Here is a 15,156-nt window from a genome sequence, read left to right as displayed (position 1 = left end):
AACCACAGAGCCACTGAAGCCTGACAGTACCCAGTGTGTAGGTGAAGCTGGTTTACTTCATTACTGTCTCACTCTTTCTCTGTTCTGCTTGATATCACTTTGATATCACACATCATTTATTTCTTCCCCACTCACATCACTTTAACATCCAATAAACATCTGAAAACAAATCCTGTGCTGGACTGTCAGCAAGATGTGGTGTATAGACAACTCGATTGCAGAAATAATGATTTAAACACAGAAGCAAAGTATCTTATACAATGACTATAAGAAGTTTCAGATAAACAGTCTTAAGAACTTCTTCTTTATGTTTACTCCGTGACATTTTCAAAGATGTGGGAAAAGACTTAGTCTACTGCATTAGGATATTTCACTTTTATTTTCTAAACTTCTATGGTTCCACCCCGCAGATTCCTGCCTTATTTTCCTATCTGACAATATTACACAATTCTGTGGGTGTGTTTATTAGATTTTATATTGTTACACTGATAATGTTATCAACAGATGACTTTCAGATTTCATAGAATGTCTATATTCACATTAGAACTTGTTAATATTCAAAACAATTTAAGAAGAAATGCCTTTCGAACAATTCTGGAACGTTCCAGAGCGCAGAGCTTTACCTGCTGGACTGACATGTTTGAAAGAGGCAGCGGCTGGAATACCTAATGCCTCCTTGAGTTCCTTCACCAGTTGCCAGGCGTTCAAAGCATCGCACAAGTTTATAAATCCAGGGGCTCCATTTAGAACTGAATGTAAAAATATACATGCACATTACTAAACAGGATCAGTGAGGTCAGATGTATGCACACTTCTCAAAAAAAAAAACATGGCTAAACAAACGTTTTAAGTATAATTAAAAGCCAAAGAGATACACACAAACATAAAATCTTGATGATAAAGAACAAAGCAACTGAGCCTGAACCCACTCTTTAAAAAAAAAAATGCACATGTACATGAACACAGACACACACACACACACACACACGCGCGCGACTGGAGGACCAGAACCAGCCAGTCTAGAAAAAAATACACAATAGAGATGTAGGGATGGGAGAAACTATGACAAGACTAGTGATCAGTCAGGAATTCATGTAAATACAGAGCTAAGATTTAACAATTGAGGTAATTACAGAGACGGTACAAAATTTAAGTCATAAACCCTATAGATTTAAGAAATTATATTACAAGCTAAAGCAACAGCTGTGGGTGGAAGAAGAAGAGAAGAAATAATTTGGTTTTTTTCCTTCTTTGATGGCAAACTCAGCAGACTCTGCCTAAAGCGGAACTGTAGTTAAAAGGAGACTGCAACTTCAGAGTTTTCCATTACCTAGTGTCTTACCATTGGCAGATTTTTTTAGGAGCTAGTATCTCCTGTGAATAAACATAAGAAGCTCGGCACACAGAAAGAAATGGTGGGCCAGCACTAATTAAAAACAAAAATGAACCAGGTACAATGGCTCACGCCTATAACCTCAGCACTTTGGGAGGCCGAGATGGGCGGATCAGGAGGTCAGGAATTTGAGATCAGCCTGGCCAACATGGTGAAACCCTGTCTCTACTAAAAATACAAAAATTAGCTGGGTGTGGTGGCAGGTGCCTGTAATCTCAGCAACTTGGGAGGCTGAGGCAGGAGAATCGCTTGAACCTGGGAGGCAGAGGTTGTAGTGAGCCGAAATCACGCCATTGCACTCCAGCTTGGGCAAAGAGAGCAAGACTCCGTCTCAAAAAAATGAAAAAGTACAATTTCATGTCCTTCATGGGTTAAGATAGTTTTTAAAGACCTTGCCAAGTATTTACTAGTTTTTAAAGACCCTGCCAAATGTTTACTGAATGCCTACTACGATGTTAAGCACTGTTCTAGGTATTCAGGATACATCAGTGAAAAAAACCATCCCTGCAACCCTCTTAAAAAAAAAGTCACTGTCCCTACGGAGCTTACTGGGAGACAAATAAAAAATAGGCAATAAATAGTATACAATAAAAGAAAATATTAGGTATTTATCAAAATGAGTTGAAAACTTTCACACAAACAATTATAGCAATTTTGTTCATAAACTACCAAAACTGCCCTTTTTAGTAGTTTTGGAAGTTTTGATGCCCTTCAGTATGTCCATGGATAAAATGTGGTACATTCATACACAATGAAATATTACTCAGCATTAGGCTACCAAGCCACAAAAAGACATGGAAGAAACTTAATGCATGTTGTTCAGTGAAAGTGTCTAAAGGGCTCCATACTGTATGATCCCAACTATTTGACATTCTGGAAATGGGTACAGAGTCAGTAAAAATAGCTGGGCATGGTGGCGCATGCCTGTAATCCCAACTACTTAAGATGCCGAGGCAGGAGGATTGCTTGAGTCCCAGGCGATCAAAATCAGCTCAGACAACATAGCAAGACTCCATTCAAAGAAAAGAGAAAAAGATGACAGTGGTTGCAAAGGGTTGGGGAGAAGGGAAAGAGGGGATGAGGAGGAGTTTTAGGGCATTGAAATGATTGTGCGTGATACTGTAATGGGGGATGCATACCACTATGCATTTTTCCAAATACATGAATGCACAACACAAAGAACAAATGTTAAACTATGAACCTTAGTTAATAATGCTGAAATCAAAATCAGTTCATCAAATGTAACAAATGAACCACACTAATGCATGACGTTAATAGGAGAAACTATGGGGAGGAGGGGGTATATGGAAATTCCCTATAATCACTGTGTATTTTTTCTGTAAACCTGTTAACTACTCTAAAAAAATAAAGCCCATTTTAAAAAGAACTTGAAAAAATAATTCCCCCAACCAAAAATCAAGTCAAATAAAATCACTGTCCTCATGAAATTTATGGGAGAGGCACAGAAGAAACAAACTAGGCAATAAATAGTAAACAATAAAAGTAAAATATCCCCTAAGGCATACAACACGCATAATAAAACAAAACACCATATGTAAGTCTACCCCATCTCCCTCCCACTCCTCAGATGGTTTAGGCTAAGGTTGGTAAGTGGGAGAAACTTTTGGTTTCTGAAACATCTCATAGTTAAGAGTATCTGGATGGGTGTGGTGGCTCATGCCTGTAATCCCAGCACTTTGGGAGGTGGATCATCTGAGGTTGGGAGTTTCAGACTGGCCTGGCCAACATGGTGAAACCCCATCTCTACTAAAAATATGCAAATTAGCTAGGCGTGGTGGTACATGCCTATAATCCCAACTACTCAGGAGGCTGAGGCAGGAGAATCGCTTGAACCTGGGAGGCAGACTTTGTGTGAGCCGAGATCATGCCACCGCACTCCAGCCTGGGCAACAGAGCAAGACTCTGCCTCAAAAAAAAAAAAAAAAAAAAAAGGGTATCTGGTTCCCCTTCAAATATCAAATTTTCCAAGACATTAATAACTGAAATAGAAAGTACAACAGAGAAATGATGAAAGTTGCTTAATCTAGTAAATAGCTAAAATAGATAGGAATCTTCGAGTTTCCAAACATAAGCAAACCAGTCATTAAAATCTCAGACACATACACATACTCATACAACCCCATCTTTGTTCTTACTTCAATTTTGTTTTAGATACAAACACAACTGTACACTTTGTAATAACATCGCTGCCAAATACTCAAACCATATGAAAAGGCAAACTGCCTTTTCTGCTGTGGAAATAAGTCCATGTTGGGGAGAAACCCTGGGAATCTCACACAAGAAACGCTTATTTATGTGTCCAGGGCCACCTCTGCCATGTTTACCACAAATAATACTTTAAACTTCAAAAGAAACACACATACAGTCTAAGGAACAATGAAGGCTTTTATACAGTCCACTGAAAATGCTTTGGAAAATGAAAAGTGTAAGAATTGACAGTACATAGGGATTTTTTTTTGCCTCAGAATCTTAATGGAGAATATAAACTACAAGCAGGAAATAGCTCAGATATAACAGCAGACAAATCGGTTTCAATAAGTCCTAGAAGGAAAAATTTGTGCAAAATGTCAGGTTTCTAATTGTTCATTCAGTAAACATTTAGGGAATGTGCCAAGCAGTCTTCTAAGCCCTGGGGATTCAGCAACAAACAAAAACAGATGCAGCTTCTGCTCTCAGAAGCTGACATCCTGGCCGGGCGCTGTGGCTCATGCCTGTAATCCCAGCACTTTGGGAGGCCGAGGCAGGCAGATCACCTGAGGTCAGGAGCTCAAGCCCAGCCGGCCAACATGGTGAAACCCTATCTCTACTAAAATACAAAAATAGCCGGTTGTGGTGGCAGGTGCCTGTATTCCCAGCTACTCGGGAGGCTAAGGCAGGAGAATCATTTGAACCTGGGAGGCGGAGGTTGCGGTAAGCCAAGACAGCACCACTGAGCTCCAGTCTGGGCAAAAAGAGTGAAACTTCATCTCAAAAAAAAAAAAGCTGCCATCCTAATGGGGAAAGACAACTAGAACGGAATAAACAGAAACACTTGCAGCAAAACAGGGTGACGGGATGAAAGTATGATGGGCGGTTACTTTGGTCTAAATGGTCAGAGAACGCTTCTCTGAGGAGGTGAGGACTGAGTAACAAGAAACCAGGATCGTGAAGGGCAGAGGGAAGAATTCTGGGTGAAGGGGACAAGGCCCCAGAGGCTCTGGATTAGAAGGAGCTGGGCCCACTGGAGGCACAGGGCGGAGGGGCTAGGAGCCAGGGCAGGGAGAGCTGTAGAGGCGGCAGACAGGTGGCAGGCAGGCAGCACAGGGTTTGTGAGGCAGGGCAAGGTGCTTAAGAAAAGCCAAGGAATGGTTTTCAGTAGGGTCTCACATCATCCGATTTCCATTTTTAAAAGATTACTGTGCTGTGAAGCGCAGAAGGGCCAAGAGAGAAAACAAATTACTTAGATTACTTCAGTCTAGGGGACTTCACAGGTGTCTATGGGGACTTGGGAGGTATTAGTGTCAAAATGTATCTAAGGCCAGGTGTGGAGACTCACGCCTGTAATACCAGCACTCTGGGAGGCTGAGGCGGGCAGATAATTTGAGGTCAAGAGTCTGAGACCAGCCTGGCCAACATGGTGAAACCCCGTCTCTACTAAAAATAGAACTAGCCAGGCATGGTGGTGCACACCTGTAATCCCAGCTACTCAGGAGGCTGAGGCAGGAGAATCACTTGAACCAGAGATTGCGCCACTGCACTCCAGCCTGGGTGATAGAGCGAGACTCCGTCATCTTAATTAAAAAAAAAAAAAAAATCTATCTGAGGCAGAACGATAGAACATGGCAAACATGAAGACTATTTCAGATTCTCCTCCCACCTGGCACGCTGCTCCCCTCCCCATCGCTCTCTCAGCTGGTGACAGAGAAAGGAAGCCCAAGTTCCATCCCCCCAGCAAATGCTGACCGCCCCAGGCAGGAAGGAGGCTGCCCTTGCTCTCAGCCAAGACCAGCTACCCCAGCAGCACTTGGGATTCCAAGGCCTCCATGCCTGGGACTCTCACCTCTGTCCCTGCCCCCACTCTCCCTTGTACCAGAGCAGGACAGGCTCTCACAGCCTACCTTTGGAACAGAACAGGACACAAATCTAAAAACTCTCTCTAAACTCTACAAACCCATGAAAGTCCTACTTTCTCTGTTCAAAGAAACCTCTTTAACATTGTTAGTTCTTAACATTCACATTTCTACTTTGGCCTATTTCAATTGGGCTTCTAACTCCAACATTCCAAGGAAACTGCTTCTTACAACATTTGCAAAACAAACAGTCCCTTTTCTGTTCTCAAATGCACAACTGCTCTGTGCCAGACCATCACCACATTTAGGTCTCCAAAACAATTCAAATTCCTGAGCACTTGATGGTTTATGTTACTTCATCAAATACTGGGTCCTTCCTGGAGGAGAGGCTATATCCTAATGCCAGAGCAGAAGTCAGCATCCAGCATTGCAGCTGTCCCTCTCAGCAAATGGCTCCTTGGAAGCAAACCTGCCAGTGGTCATCAGGCTCCTTCCATACCCAGCACCAACCCCCAGCACTGGCTCGCCACAAAGCAGACCTTGGAGAAAAGTCAGACTTCTTCCAGAGGCTGCAGTTTCTTCAGTAATGTCTGGGGAAACCTAAAGGGCTTAGAAAACTTGCTCCTCAAGAGTCAGCAACAGGAATTTCACAGGTTTTCTTCTGCTGGTTCCTCCACAGTATACCTACCAAGCCTTTACCCAAAGCTCATTCTTGACCCTCTTCTCTATAAAATCTAGGCCATCCCATCCTGTCCCATGTCTTCAAAAACATCCACATGGCAGAGACATTCCAATCTCCATCTCCCCCATGACACCTTTTCAGAACTCCAGACTACTCAACTTCTGTGCTCTTCAGTCCAAATGGCATCTCCAACCAGATGGTTATCAGATGGCTACAAGAGGCATTATGGAACGTATCATCTTCTGAATGTGAACCACATCAGATGCAATACAGAGAAACACACACTCTCCAGACACAGCAAACCATGCCACAGAACGCTCAGGCTTTCTTTACCTGTGATGGGAAGCTTGGGCTTCAGTGTGTACAGCTGGGCAGGGGTCTGATGAGGGTTCATTCCATACCGCAAGGGCATCTGAGATATGCCTTTGCTGTACTGTTTCCTGAAATAATCTGAAATTGCTTCATCATATTGTGCCGTATGAGTGAATGCCTACAAAAAGCGTAAGTTTTGTGAGACACTAGCAGCACTTTCCAAAGCGGGGACAAGATGGTTTTCTAGGTCCACAGCAAACAAGATCTCCTCACCATTCAGTGCTATGTGGTGGCTGCACAACATGATGACACCAAAGCAATGAACGGCCCAACAAATTACCCCTTTCCAATTCTCTTTCAATCTTTTTTTTTTTTTTTTTTGAGACAAAGTCTCACTCTGCCACCCAGGCTAGAGTGCAGTGGTGTGATCTCAGCTCACTGCAACTTCCGCCTCCTGGGTTCAAGCGATTCTCCTGCCTCAGTCTCCAGAGTAGCTGGGATTACAGGCATACACCACCACACCCAGATAATTTTTGTCTTTTTAGTAGAGACGGGGTTTCATCACGTTGGCCAGGCTGGTCTCGAACTCCTGATCTCAGGCGATCTGCCAGCCTCGGCCTCCCAAAGTGCTGGGATTACAGGTGTGAACCACCGCGCCGGCCCTCTTTCAATCTTTGTGACAGATTACCTCTGTAATAGCTGGTCTCTCAATTTTTAACAAAAGGACAGCAACCCCACACAGACCTTTGGTAGGTGATGCAATCTACCAAGAATTGAATACTGCCTGGTCTGGCAAATGCTGCACTCCATGGATATAACTCACAATATCATGAAAGTGCATCCCACCTTCAAAGCTAACTGGCGTCTAGTCTCCAAGGAGGTGTCCTTATTCTCGGAGCTCTGCATCTCCGTGGACACCGCCACATAGTCCTCTGGTTCACACACTACTGTCACTCGAGCATGGTTTTTGGCCGCAGCTCTCAGTAAGGTTACTCCACCTTTGAAGAACAAAAGACTTATTGATTTTTGTATGTCCCTATCAGCTTATGAACCTCTTTCAAATAAAGTCATTGTGCATGTACTTCCATTTTAATTCTTGACTTAAAAATCAGGAAAATAAGCTGGGCATGGTGGCTCACGCCTGGAATCCCAGCACTTTGGGAGGCTGAGGCAGATGGATCACCTGAGGTCAGGAGTTCGAGACCAGCCTGGCCAACATGGCAAAACCCCGTCTCTACTAAAAATAAAAAAAAATTAGGTGGGCTTAGTGGTGTGCGCTTGTAATCCCAGCTACTCAGGAGGCTGAGGCAGGATAATCACTTGAGCCTGGGAGGCAGAGGTTGCAGTGAGCCGAAATTACGCCACTGCACTCTAGCCTGGGTGACAGAGCAAGACTCTGTCTCAAAAAAAAAAAAAAAAGAGAGAGAAAAAATCAGGAAAATAACCCAGATGAATCTCTGCACACAAAAAATAGCTTAGAAAATAATAAATGAGACCGGACGCGGTGGCTCATGCCTGTAATCCCAGCACTTTGGGAGGCCAAGGCAGGTGGATCACAAGGTCAGGAGATCGAGACCATCCTGGCTAACACGGTGAAACCCCATTTCTACTAAACAAACTACAAAACATTAGCCGGGCATGCTGGCAGGCGCCTATAATTCCAGCTACTCGGGGGACTGAGGCAGGAGAATGGCGTGAACCCAGGAGGCGGAGCTTGCAGTAAGCCGAGATCGTGCCACTGCACTCCAGCCTGGGCGACAGAGCCAGACTCTGTCTCAAAAAAAATAAAAAAAGAAAATATAAATGAATTATAGTAACCCCAAAACACAATCCAGAAGTAGCTATTTTCTTTCTATTTCCTCAGTAATGAAAGTCAAGATGAAATCTCACTAAAACTTAAATAATTCTCTCCTCTCTCAGTCTTCTAAAATGGTTTTTCTGACTTACCAATGTCAATTTGCTCCACAGCCTCCTCAACAGTTACACCTGGAGAAGCCACTGTCTTCACAAAGGGATAGAGATTGCAGGCAACAACTCTAAAACAAAGACCAATCTGGCGTCATTAAAAACTCCACTCGTGGTTTACAGCTATCTAGGAAAAAAACAAGTCAGTACTATTAACGTAACCAAAAGCCATACAGAACTAAAATATAAACTGTGAGCCTGACATTTTAGAGTTCTAACGAGTATGTTAAAAAGTCAGGGTGTCCTGCTGGGGTCGAGCAGAGGGAATTTAGCCAGCAGGTGCTCTCTGAATCTGGATACACAGTACTCCCTCCACTTCACACTGCAAGGCTGCTGCTTGCGTAACCTTAGCTACCCCGAACCACCAAGCCATCAAAAATTTATAAAACATTTTAATAAAAGTATAAAGTACAAGATTACAGACATCCGCATTTTGAAATGTGATCACTATTATTCAGAACATTAGAATTTAGATTCTTTTTCCAATGGATTGGTACAATGATGAAAAATATCAGAGCATTACAAGGGTGAAACATTTGTTTTGCCTTCAGGGAGGTCATAAAAATGATGGTAACAGGAATGCCAAAAGAATAATTGAAAATACAGAAGTAATCTAAAATTAACAATCAGTGAAGTACAGTTCCACTCCTAGGCCTGTAGTGCGAGGAGCTCTGGGGGCAGGCTCCCTAGCGAAACAAGCCTAACTGGAAAACAACTAATTAAAAACAAAAAACAGAACAGAAGAGGAGAGGAAACACTTTGCAGCTCATCTTTATTAAGTCTACTGCCCTCCTAATAAAACCAGCCAAATGTCACAAGAAAACTAGAGACCAGTATCTCTTAGGTATGTACCTTCACACAAAAACCCTCAACAAAACACTAACAAACTGCATCTAGAAAAATGGAAAAACCACCTGATCATCTCAATAGATGTACAAAAAGGACTTGACAAAATTCAACAGCTATTCATATAAAAATACTCAACTAATTAAAAATAGAAGGGAACTTACTGAACATGACAAAGTGTAAGAAAAACCCAAAGCTAACATCATACTTGATGGTGAATGACTAAATACTTTTCCCCTAAACTCAGAAATAACAGGCCGAGCCGGTGGCTCACACATGTAATCCCAGCACTTTGGGAGGCCAAGCCAGGTGGATCACCTGAGGTCAGAAGTCTAAGACCAGCCTAGTCAATATGGTGAAACCCCGTCTCTACTAACAATACACAAATTAGTCGGGCAAGGTGGCACACACTTGTAATCCCAGCACTCTGGGAGCCTGAGAGATCACCTGAGGTTGGGAGTTCAAGACCAGCCTGACCAACATGGAGAAACCCAGTCTCTACTAACAATACAAAATTAGCTGGGCAAGGTGGCACATGCCTGTAATCCCAGTTACTTGGGAGGCTGAAGCAGGAGAATCACTTGAACCCGGGAGGCGGAGGTCAGTGAGCCAAGATGACGCAATTGCACTCCAACTCGGGTGACAAGAGCAAAACTCCGTCTTAAAAAAAGGAACAAAACAATAACGTCCATTCTTAGCACTTCTACTGAACACTTTATTAGAAGTTCTAGGCAGGGCAATTAGCAAAGAAAAGAAAATAAAAGGCATCAGGACTGGAAAGAAAGCAGTGAAGTTCTCTCTATTTGCAGATGATATCATCTAGTATACCGAAAATCCCAAATTCACAAAAATAACCTCTTAGCACTAATAAATAAGTTCAGCAAAGCCGCAGGATATATATGAACAATATACAAAATTCAATTGTATTAAAATATACATTGGCAATGAATGAGAAAAAAATTAAGAAAACAATTCTACTCCACAAGACAATGTTAAAAGAAATTAAAGACAATCTAAATGAATAGAAAGACACCCCATGTTCACGGACTGGAAAATTTAATATTCTTAGGATGGCAACATTTCCCAAATTGATCTACAGATTCAACACAATCCCTATGAAAATTCCAACTGCGTTGTTTTGCAGAAATGGACAAGCTGATTCTAAAAATCATGTGGAAATACAAGGGACCCCAAAGAGTCAAAGCCATTCTTGAATAAGAAAAAGGAAGTTGGACGACTCACACTTGCTGATTTCAAAATTTATTACCAACCTGTAATAATAGCGTAGTACTGGCATAACAATAGGCACACAGACCAAGGGTGCCAAGACCATTCAATTGGGCAAAGAACAGTCTTTTCAACAAACGATGCTGAGACAACTGGACAGCCACAAAAAAAATAAAGTAAGACTTCTATTTCATGTCTGTATATAAAAATTGACTTAAAATGAAACAAAGACTGAAGTATAAGAGTTAACACTAAAATAACTCTTAAAAGAAATATACACAGGCCAGGTGCAGTGGCTCACGTTTGTAATTCCAGCACTTTGGGAGGCCGAGGCGGGTAGATCACCTGAGGTCAGAAGTTCAAGACCAGCCTGGTCAACATGGAGAAACCCCGTCTCTACTGAAAACACAAAACAATTAGCTGGGCGTGGTAGCGGGCGCCTGTAATCCCAGCTACTTGGGAGGCTGAGGCATGAGAATCGCTTGAACTCGGGAGGCAGAAGTTGCAGTGAGCCAAGATCACACCACTGCACTCCAGACTGGGCAACAAGAGGGAAACTCCATCTCAAAAAAAAAAAAAAAAAAGAAAGAAAGAAAATACACACAAAAAATCCTCATCACTGAGGATTAGACAATGGTTTCTTAGATAGGACACCATTAACACAAGCAACAAAAAAATAAATAAATTCAACATCATCAAAATTAAAAACTTTTGTGGGCTGGGCACGGTGGCTCACACCTGTAATCCCAGCACTCTGGGAGGCCAAGACGGGCGGATCACCTGAGGTCAGGAGTTCAAGACCAACCTGGGATGTGGCAATTAATATGGTTTGGGATGTGTGTCCTCTCCAAATCTCATTTTGAAATGTGATCCCCAACGTTGGAGGTGTGGCCTGGTGGGAGGTGACTGGGTCACAAGGGCAGATCCCTTATGAATGGCTTGGTGCCCTCCCCATAATGAGTCCTCACTCTGAGTTCATGTAGAGCTGGTTGTTTAAAAGAGCCGGGAAGGCCAGGCGTGGTGGCTCACACCTAACTCCAGCACTTTGGGAGGCCAAGATGGGTGGATCATTTGAGGTCAGGAGTTCTGAGACCAGCCTGACCAACATGGTGAAACCCCATCTCTACTAAAAATAGTAAAAATGAACTAGGCGTGGTGACAAATGCCTATAATCTCAGCTACTCAGGAGGTTGAGGCAGGAGAATCACTTGAATGCGAGAGGCAGAGGTTGCAGTGAGCCAAGGTCGTGCCACTGAACTCCAACCTGAGCAACAGAGCGAGACCCCGTCTCAAAATAAAATAAAATTAAATTAAGAATAAAATTTAAAAAGTAAAAGAGCCGGGCAACTCCTCCTCTCCCACCGTCTTGCTTCTTCTCTCATGTGATATGCCAGCTCCCCCTCTGCCTTACACGGTGACTGTAAGCTTCCTGAAGCCCTTACCAGAAGCTGACACTGGCAACATGCTTCTTGTACCGTCTGTAGAACCATGAGCCAAAATAAACCTATTTTTATAAATTACCCAGCTTCTAGTATTCCTTTATAGCAATGCAGAATAGACTAACACAGTAATGGTTGCACAACCTCTGTGAACCACTGATTTGTACATTTTAAATTGGTGAGTTGTACGGTATGTGGATTAGATCTCAATAAAGCTATTATGTATATTTAAGAGAAACAGCCAGTATCTTTATGCAAATAACTCAGTTAGTTGTGCAATTTGATAATCCCTAATAGGAAAACCTGAAATCGGAAACGCTCCAAAATCTGAAATGCTCCAAAACCTGAAACTTTTTGCATGTCAACATGACACTCGGAGGAAATGCTCACTGGGGCATTTCGGATTTCTGAGGGATGCTCAACTGGTATGTTATCACAAATATTCCAAAATCTGAAGAAATCTGAAATCCAAGACACTTCTGGGTCCCAAGCATTTCAGATAGGGGATACTCAACCTATACATACTAAGATTTAGATTCTAACTTCCTAAAAACTTTAAGTATGTATTATGGTTATATAAATCTGGCCAAACCAAAATGCTTACACACATACAAAGTCACACAGAAGGCAGGCAGTAAACGTTTATAGTGAGTAAGAAAAACCAGGGATACCAGGTTTGGCACAGTCTTTGTCATTGGTCATAATGTGTTAAAAGTTCAATTTCAGGTTTTTACCTTATAAGATTGAAATCAAGTCTGGTCATGTCAGCATTATCTTCTGGGATATTACGAGCCAGGATTCCTAATTTAACAAAGTTAAACAAAGTATTAGGTTCAAAAAACAAGTAAGATTAAGGAATTTCTTTCAACATAGTGCCTTCAATCAAATTAAATCCTCTTGATTAAAAACAAAATTTTTTTTTTTTTTTGAGATGGTCTCACTCTATAGCCCAGGCTAGATTGCAGTGGCGTAATCACAATTCACTATAGCCCTAACCTCCAGGGCTCAAGCGATCCTCCTACCTCAGCCTCCCAAGTAGCTGGGACTACAGCCATGCATCACCACACCCAGCTGGTCTTTTTAATTTTTTAAAGAGAAGGGGGGTGTTGCCGTGTTGCCCAGGGTGATCTTAAACTCCTGGGCTCAAGCAATTCTCCTGTCTCAGCTCTCAAAGTGCTGGGACTACAGGCAAGAGCCACCATGCCCAGCATAATATTCTTAAAGAATCAAACATATAGTTGAGGAGTTATCAAACAAAAACATCAGGATTAACAGATGTATTTGGCTGGCCACAGTGGCTCATGCCTGTAATACCAGCACTTTGGGAGGCTAAGGTGGGGGATTGCTTGAGCCCAGGAGTTTGAGACCAGCCTGGGCAACAAGGTGAGACCCCTTCTCTATAAAAAATACAAGAATTAGTTGGTCGTGGTAGCATATGCCTCTAGTCCCAGCTACTTGGGAGGCTGAGGTGGGAGAACTGCTTGAGCCTGGGAGGCAGGCAGAGGCTACAGTGAGCCGTGATCGCACCACTGCACTACAGCCTGGGCAAGAGTGGGACCCTGTCTCAAAAAAAAAAAAAAAAGGGGGGGGGGATACATTTAAAAATCTTTTCTTCAGTTCTTGATCCCCTTTTCTTGAGTAATAAAACATCAAAAAGTAAACGGAATTTTACAAAACTGTTGATAGTTCCAGAACAGTCTATGCATTCCTGTAAGTCAATGGATGTCTGATGATCTGTGTAGCCATTCAGCTTTATTCACCAAATTGTACCACAACTGACAAACTAGGATATCAGTTTCTTGTCACTTTGGTTTATATATAGTTCATTCTCAGGTGAATGAACAAATGTAAAGCACTTTGAAAAAACATTCTTTTGCAAGTCGGTTACATTGTGATGCTTCATTCTAAGTTTGAACTATTTTAAAAGTCTTTTCATACTATGAAATCTAAATATCTTCAACCACTCGAGCAGGAAATACCAGCCTCTAAATTAGGCATCAGGTGAGGACTAATAGCAAGCAGAGGAAAACAATCTGAATTCATCAAGTGTAAGACATGCCGGATTTTAAACCAGTTCTAACGTATTATGAAATTTGCCAGCAACTTTGTAACATTAACTTTATATGTAAATTTCTCTTGAGCCTTTTTCTTCCTTTATTTTAGGACGTTATCAACTAAAATATTCCTGGAAACCACTGACTGTTCTACACGAAAGATACCAACCACTTACCAGCATGGACTGCAGGATGCAAAGTTTTCACACGTCCCCCCAACATTTCGGGAAATCCCGTCAACTCGGAGACATCTCTGAAAAACAGATAAACAGAATAGTACTACTGGTGTGGCTGAACTCTTTTTTTACACTATTCAAAGCATTTACTGTTTCCATTTCAAGAGATTTTGAGCATGAATTCAACAAGAAAATTCTGATTTTTTAAGCCTTTCACTATACTTGATTTCTTAAGTAAAATTCTATTTACTTTCCAAAAAAAAGGTTATTTAATATATTTCCTAACTGTTGTGTATGTTCAGGGATAAATGGTAACTATTACAGCATTGGTTTTATAATTTTCAGAGAATTTAGAAACTGAATCATAAGCCACACTCATTAAATATTACTAAGAAATACAACTGAGAAGTTGGCAGTATGTAACAAAAAGCATTAGAAATATCCTTGGCTGGGCACAGTGGTTCATGGCTGTAAACCCAGCATTTTGGAAGGCCAAGGCAGATGGATCACCTGAGTTGGGGAGTTCAAGGCCAGCCTGGCCAACATGATGAAACCCATCTCTACTAAAAAAATACAAAAAATTAGCCGAGCGTGGTGGCGGGAACCTATAATCCCAGCTACTCTGGAGGCTGAGGCAGGAGAATCACTTGCACCCAGGAGATGCAGGTTGCAGTGAACCGAGATCATGCCACTGCACTCCAGCCTGGACGACAGAGCAAGACTCCAATCTCAAAAAACAACAACAACACATGAAGATAGCATATCAAGTGAGTGAAGACATAAAAGACTGTTTAATAAAGTGATGTTGGTATTGGAATAACTGTTTAAAACCACACAAAAATACATTCCTTATGAATCAAAGGTTTAAGCATTTAAAAAATCATGTATGTAGCAAAATTAAGTATGTATAATATTCTTTGCAATTATTAAACAAAAGATTGAGAGGTCTGATTACAGAAATGTCAAATAAAAAGTTTTACATGGGGAAAAAA

The 15,156-nt window shown here is 41.9% G+C and overlaps 1 protein-coding gene across 1 annotated transcript in view; it reads right to left on the bottom strand.

Moving 5' to 3' along the window:
* ATIC (5-aminoimidazole-4-carboxamide ribonucleotide formyltransferase/IMP cyclohydrolase) overlaps nt 1-15,156 on the bottom strand; it is a 37,055-nt gene that overhangs the window by 16,607 nt on the left and 5,292 nt on the right. Inside the window, exons 3-8 of the mRNA XM_023220440.3 lie at nt 14,165-14,241; nt 12,669-12,735; nt 8,405-8,493; nt 7,304-7,455; nt 6,479-6,635; nt 624-749 (exon numbers count right to left, since the gene is read on the bottom strand). Of these exons, the coding sequence (XP_023076208.1) occupies nt 624-749; nt 6,479-6,635; nt 7,304-7,455; nt 8,405-8,493; nt 12,669-12,735; nt 14,165-14,241 (668 nt within the window). The remainder of the gene's footprint in view (nt 1-623; nt 750-6,478; nt 6,636-7,303; nt 7,456-8,404; nt 8,494-12,668; nt 12,736-14,164; nt 14,242-15,156) is intronic.

This window comes from Piliocolobus tephrosceles, chromosome 11, assembly GCF_002776525.5.
Source record: "Piliocolobus tephrosceles isolate RC106 chromosome 11, ASM277652v3, whole genome shotgun sequence".
In the NCBI taxonomy this organism is placed as follows: domain Eukaryota; kingdom Metazoa; phylum Chordata; class Mammalia; order Primates; family Cercopithecidae; genus Piliocolobus; species Piliocolobus tephrosceles.
This window is presented reverse-complemented; position numbering and strand designations above follow the sequence as displayed.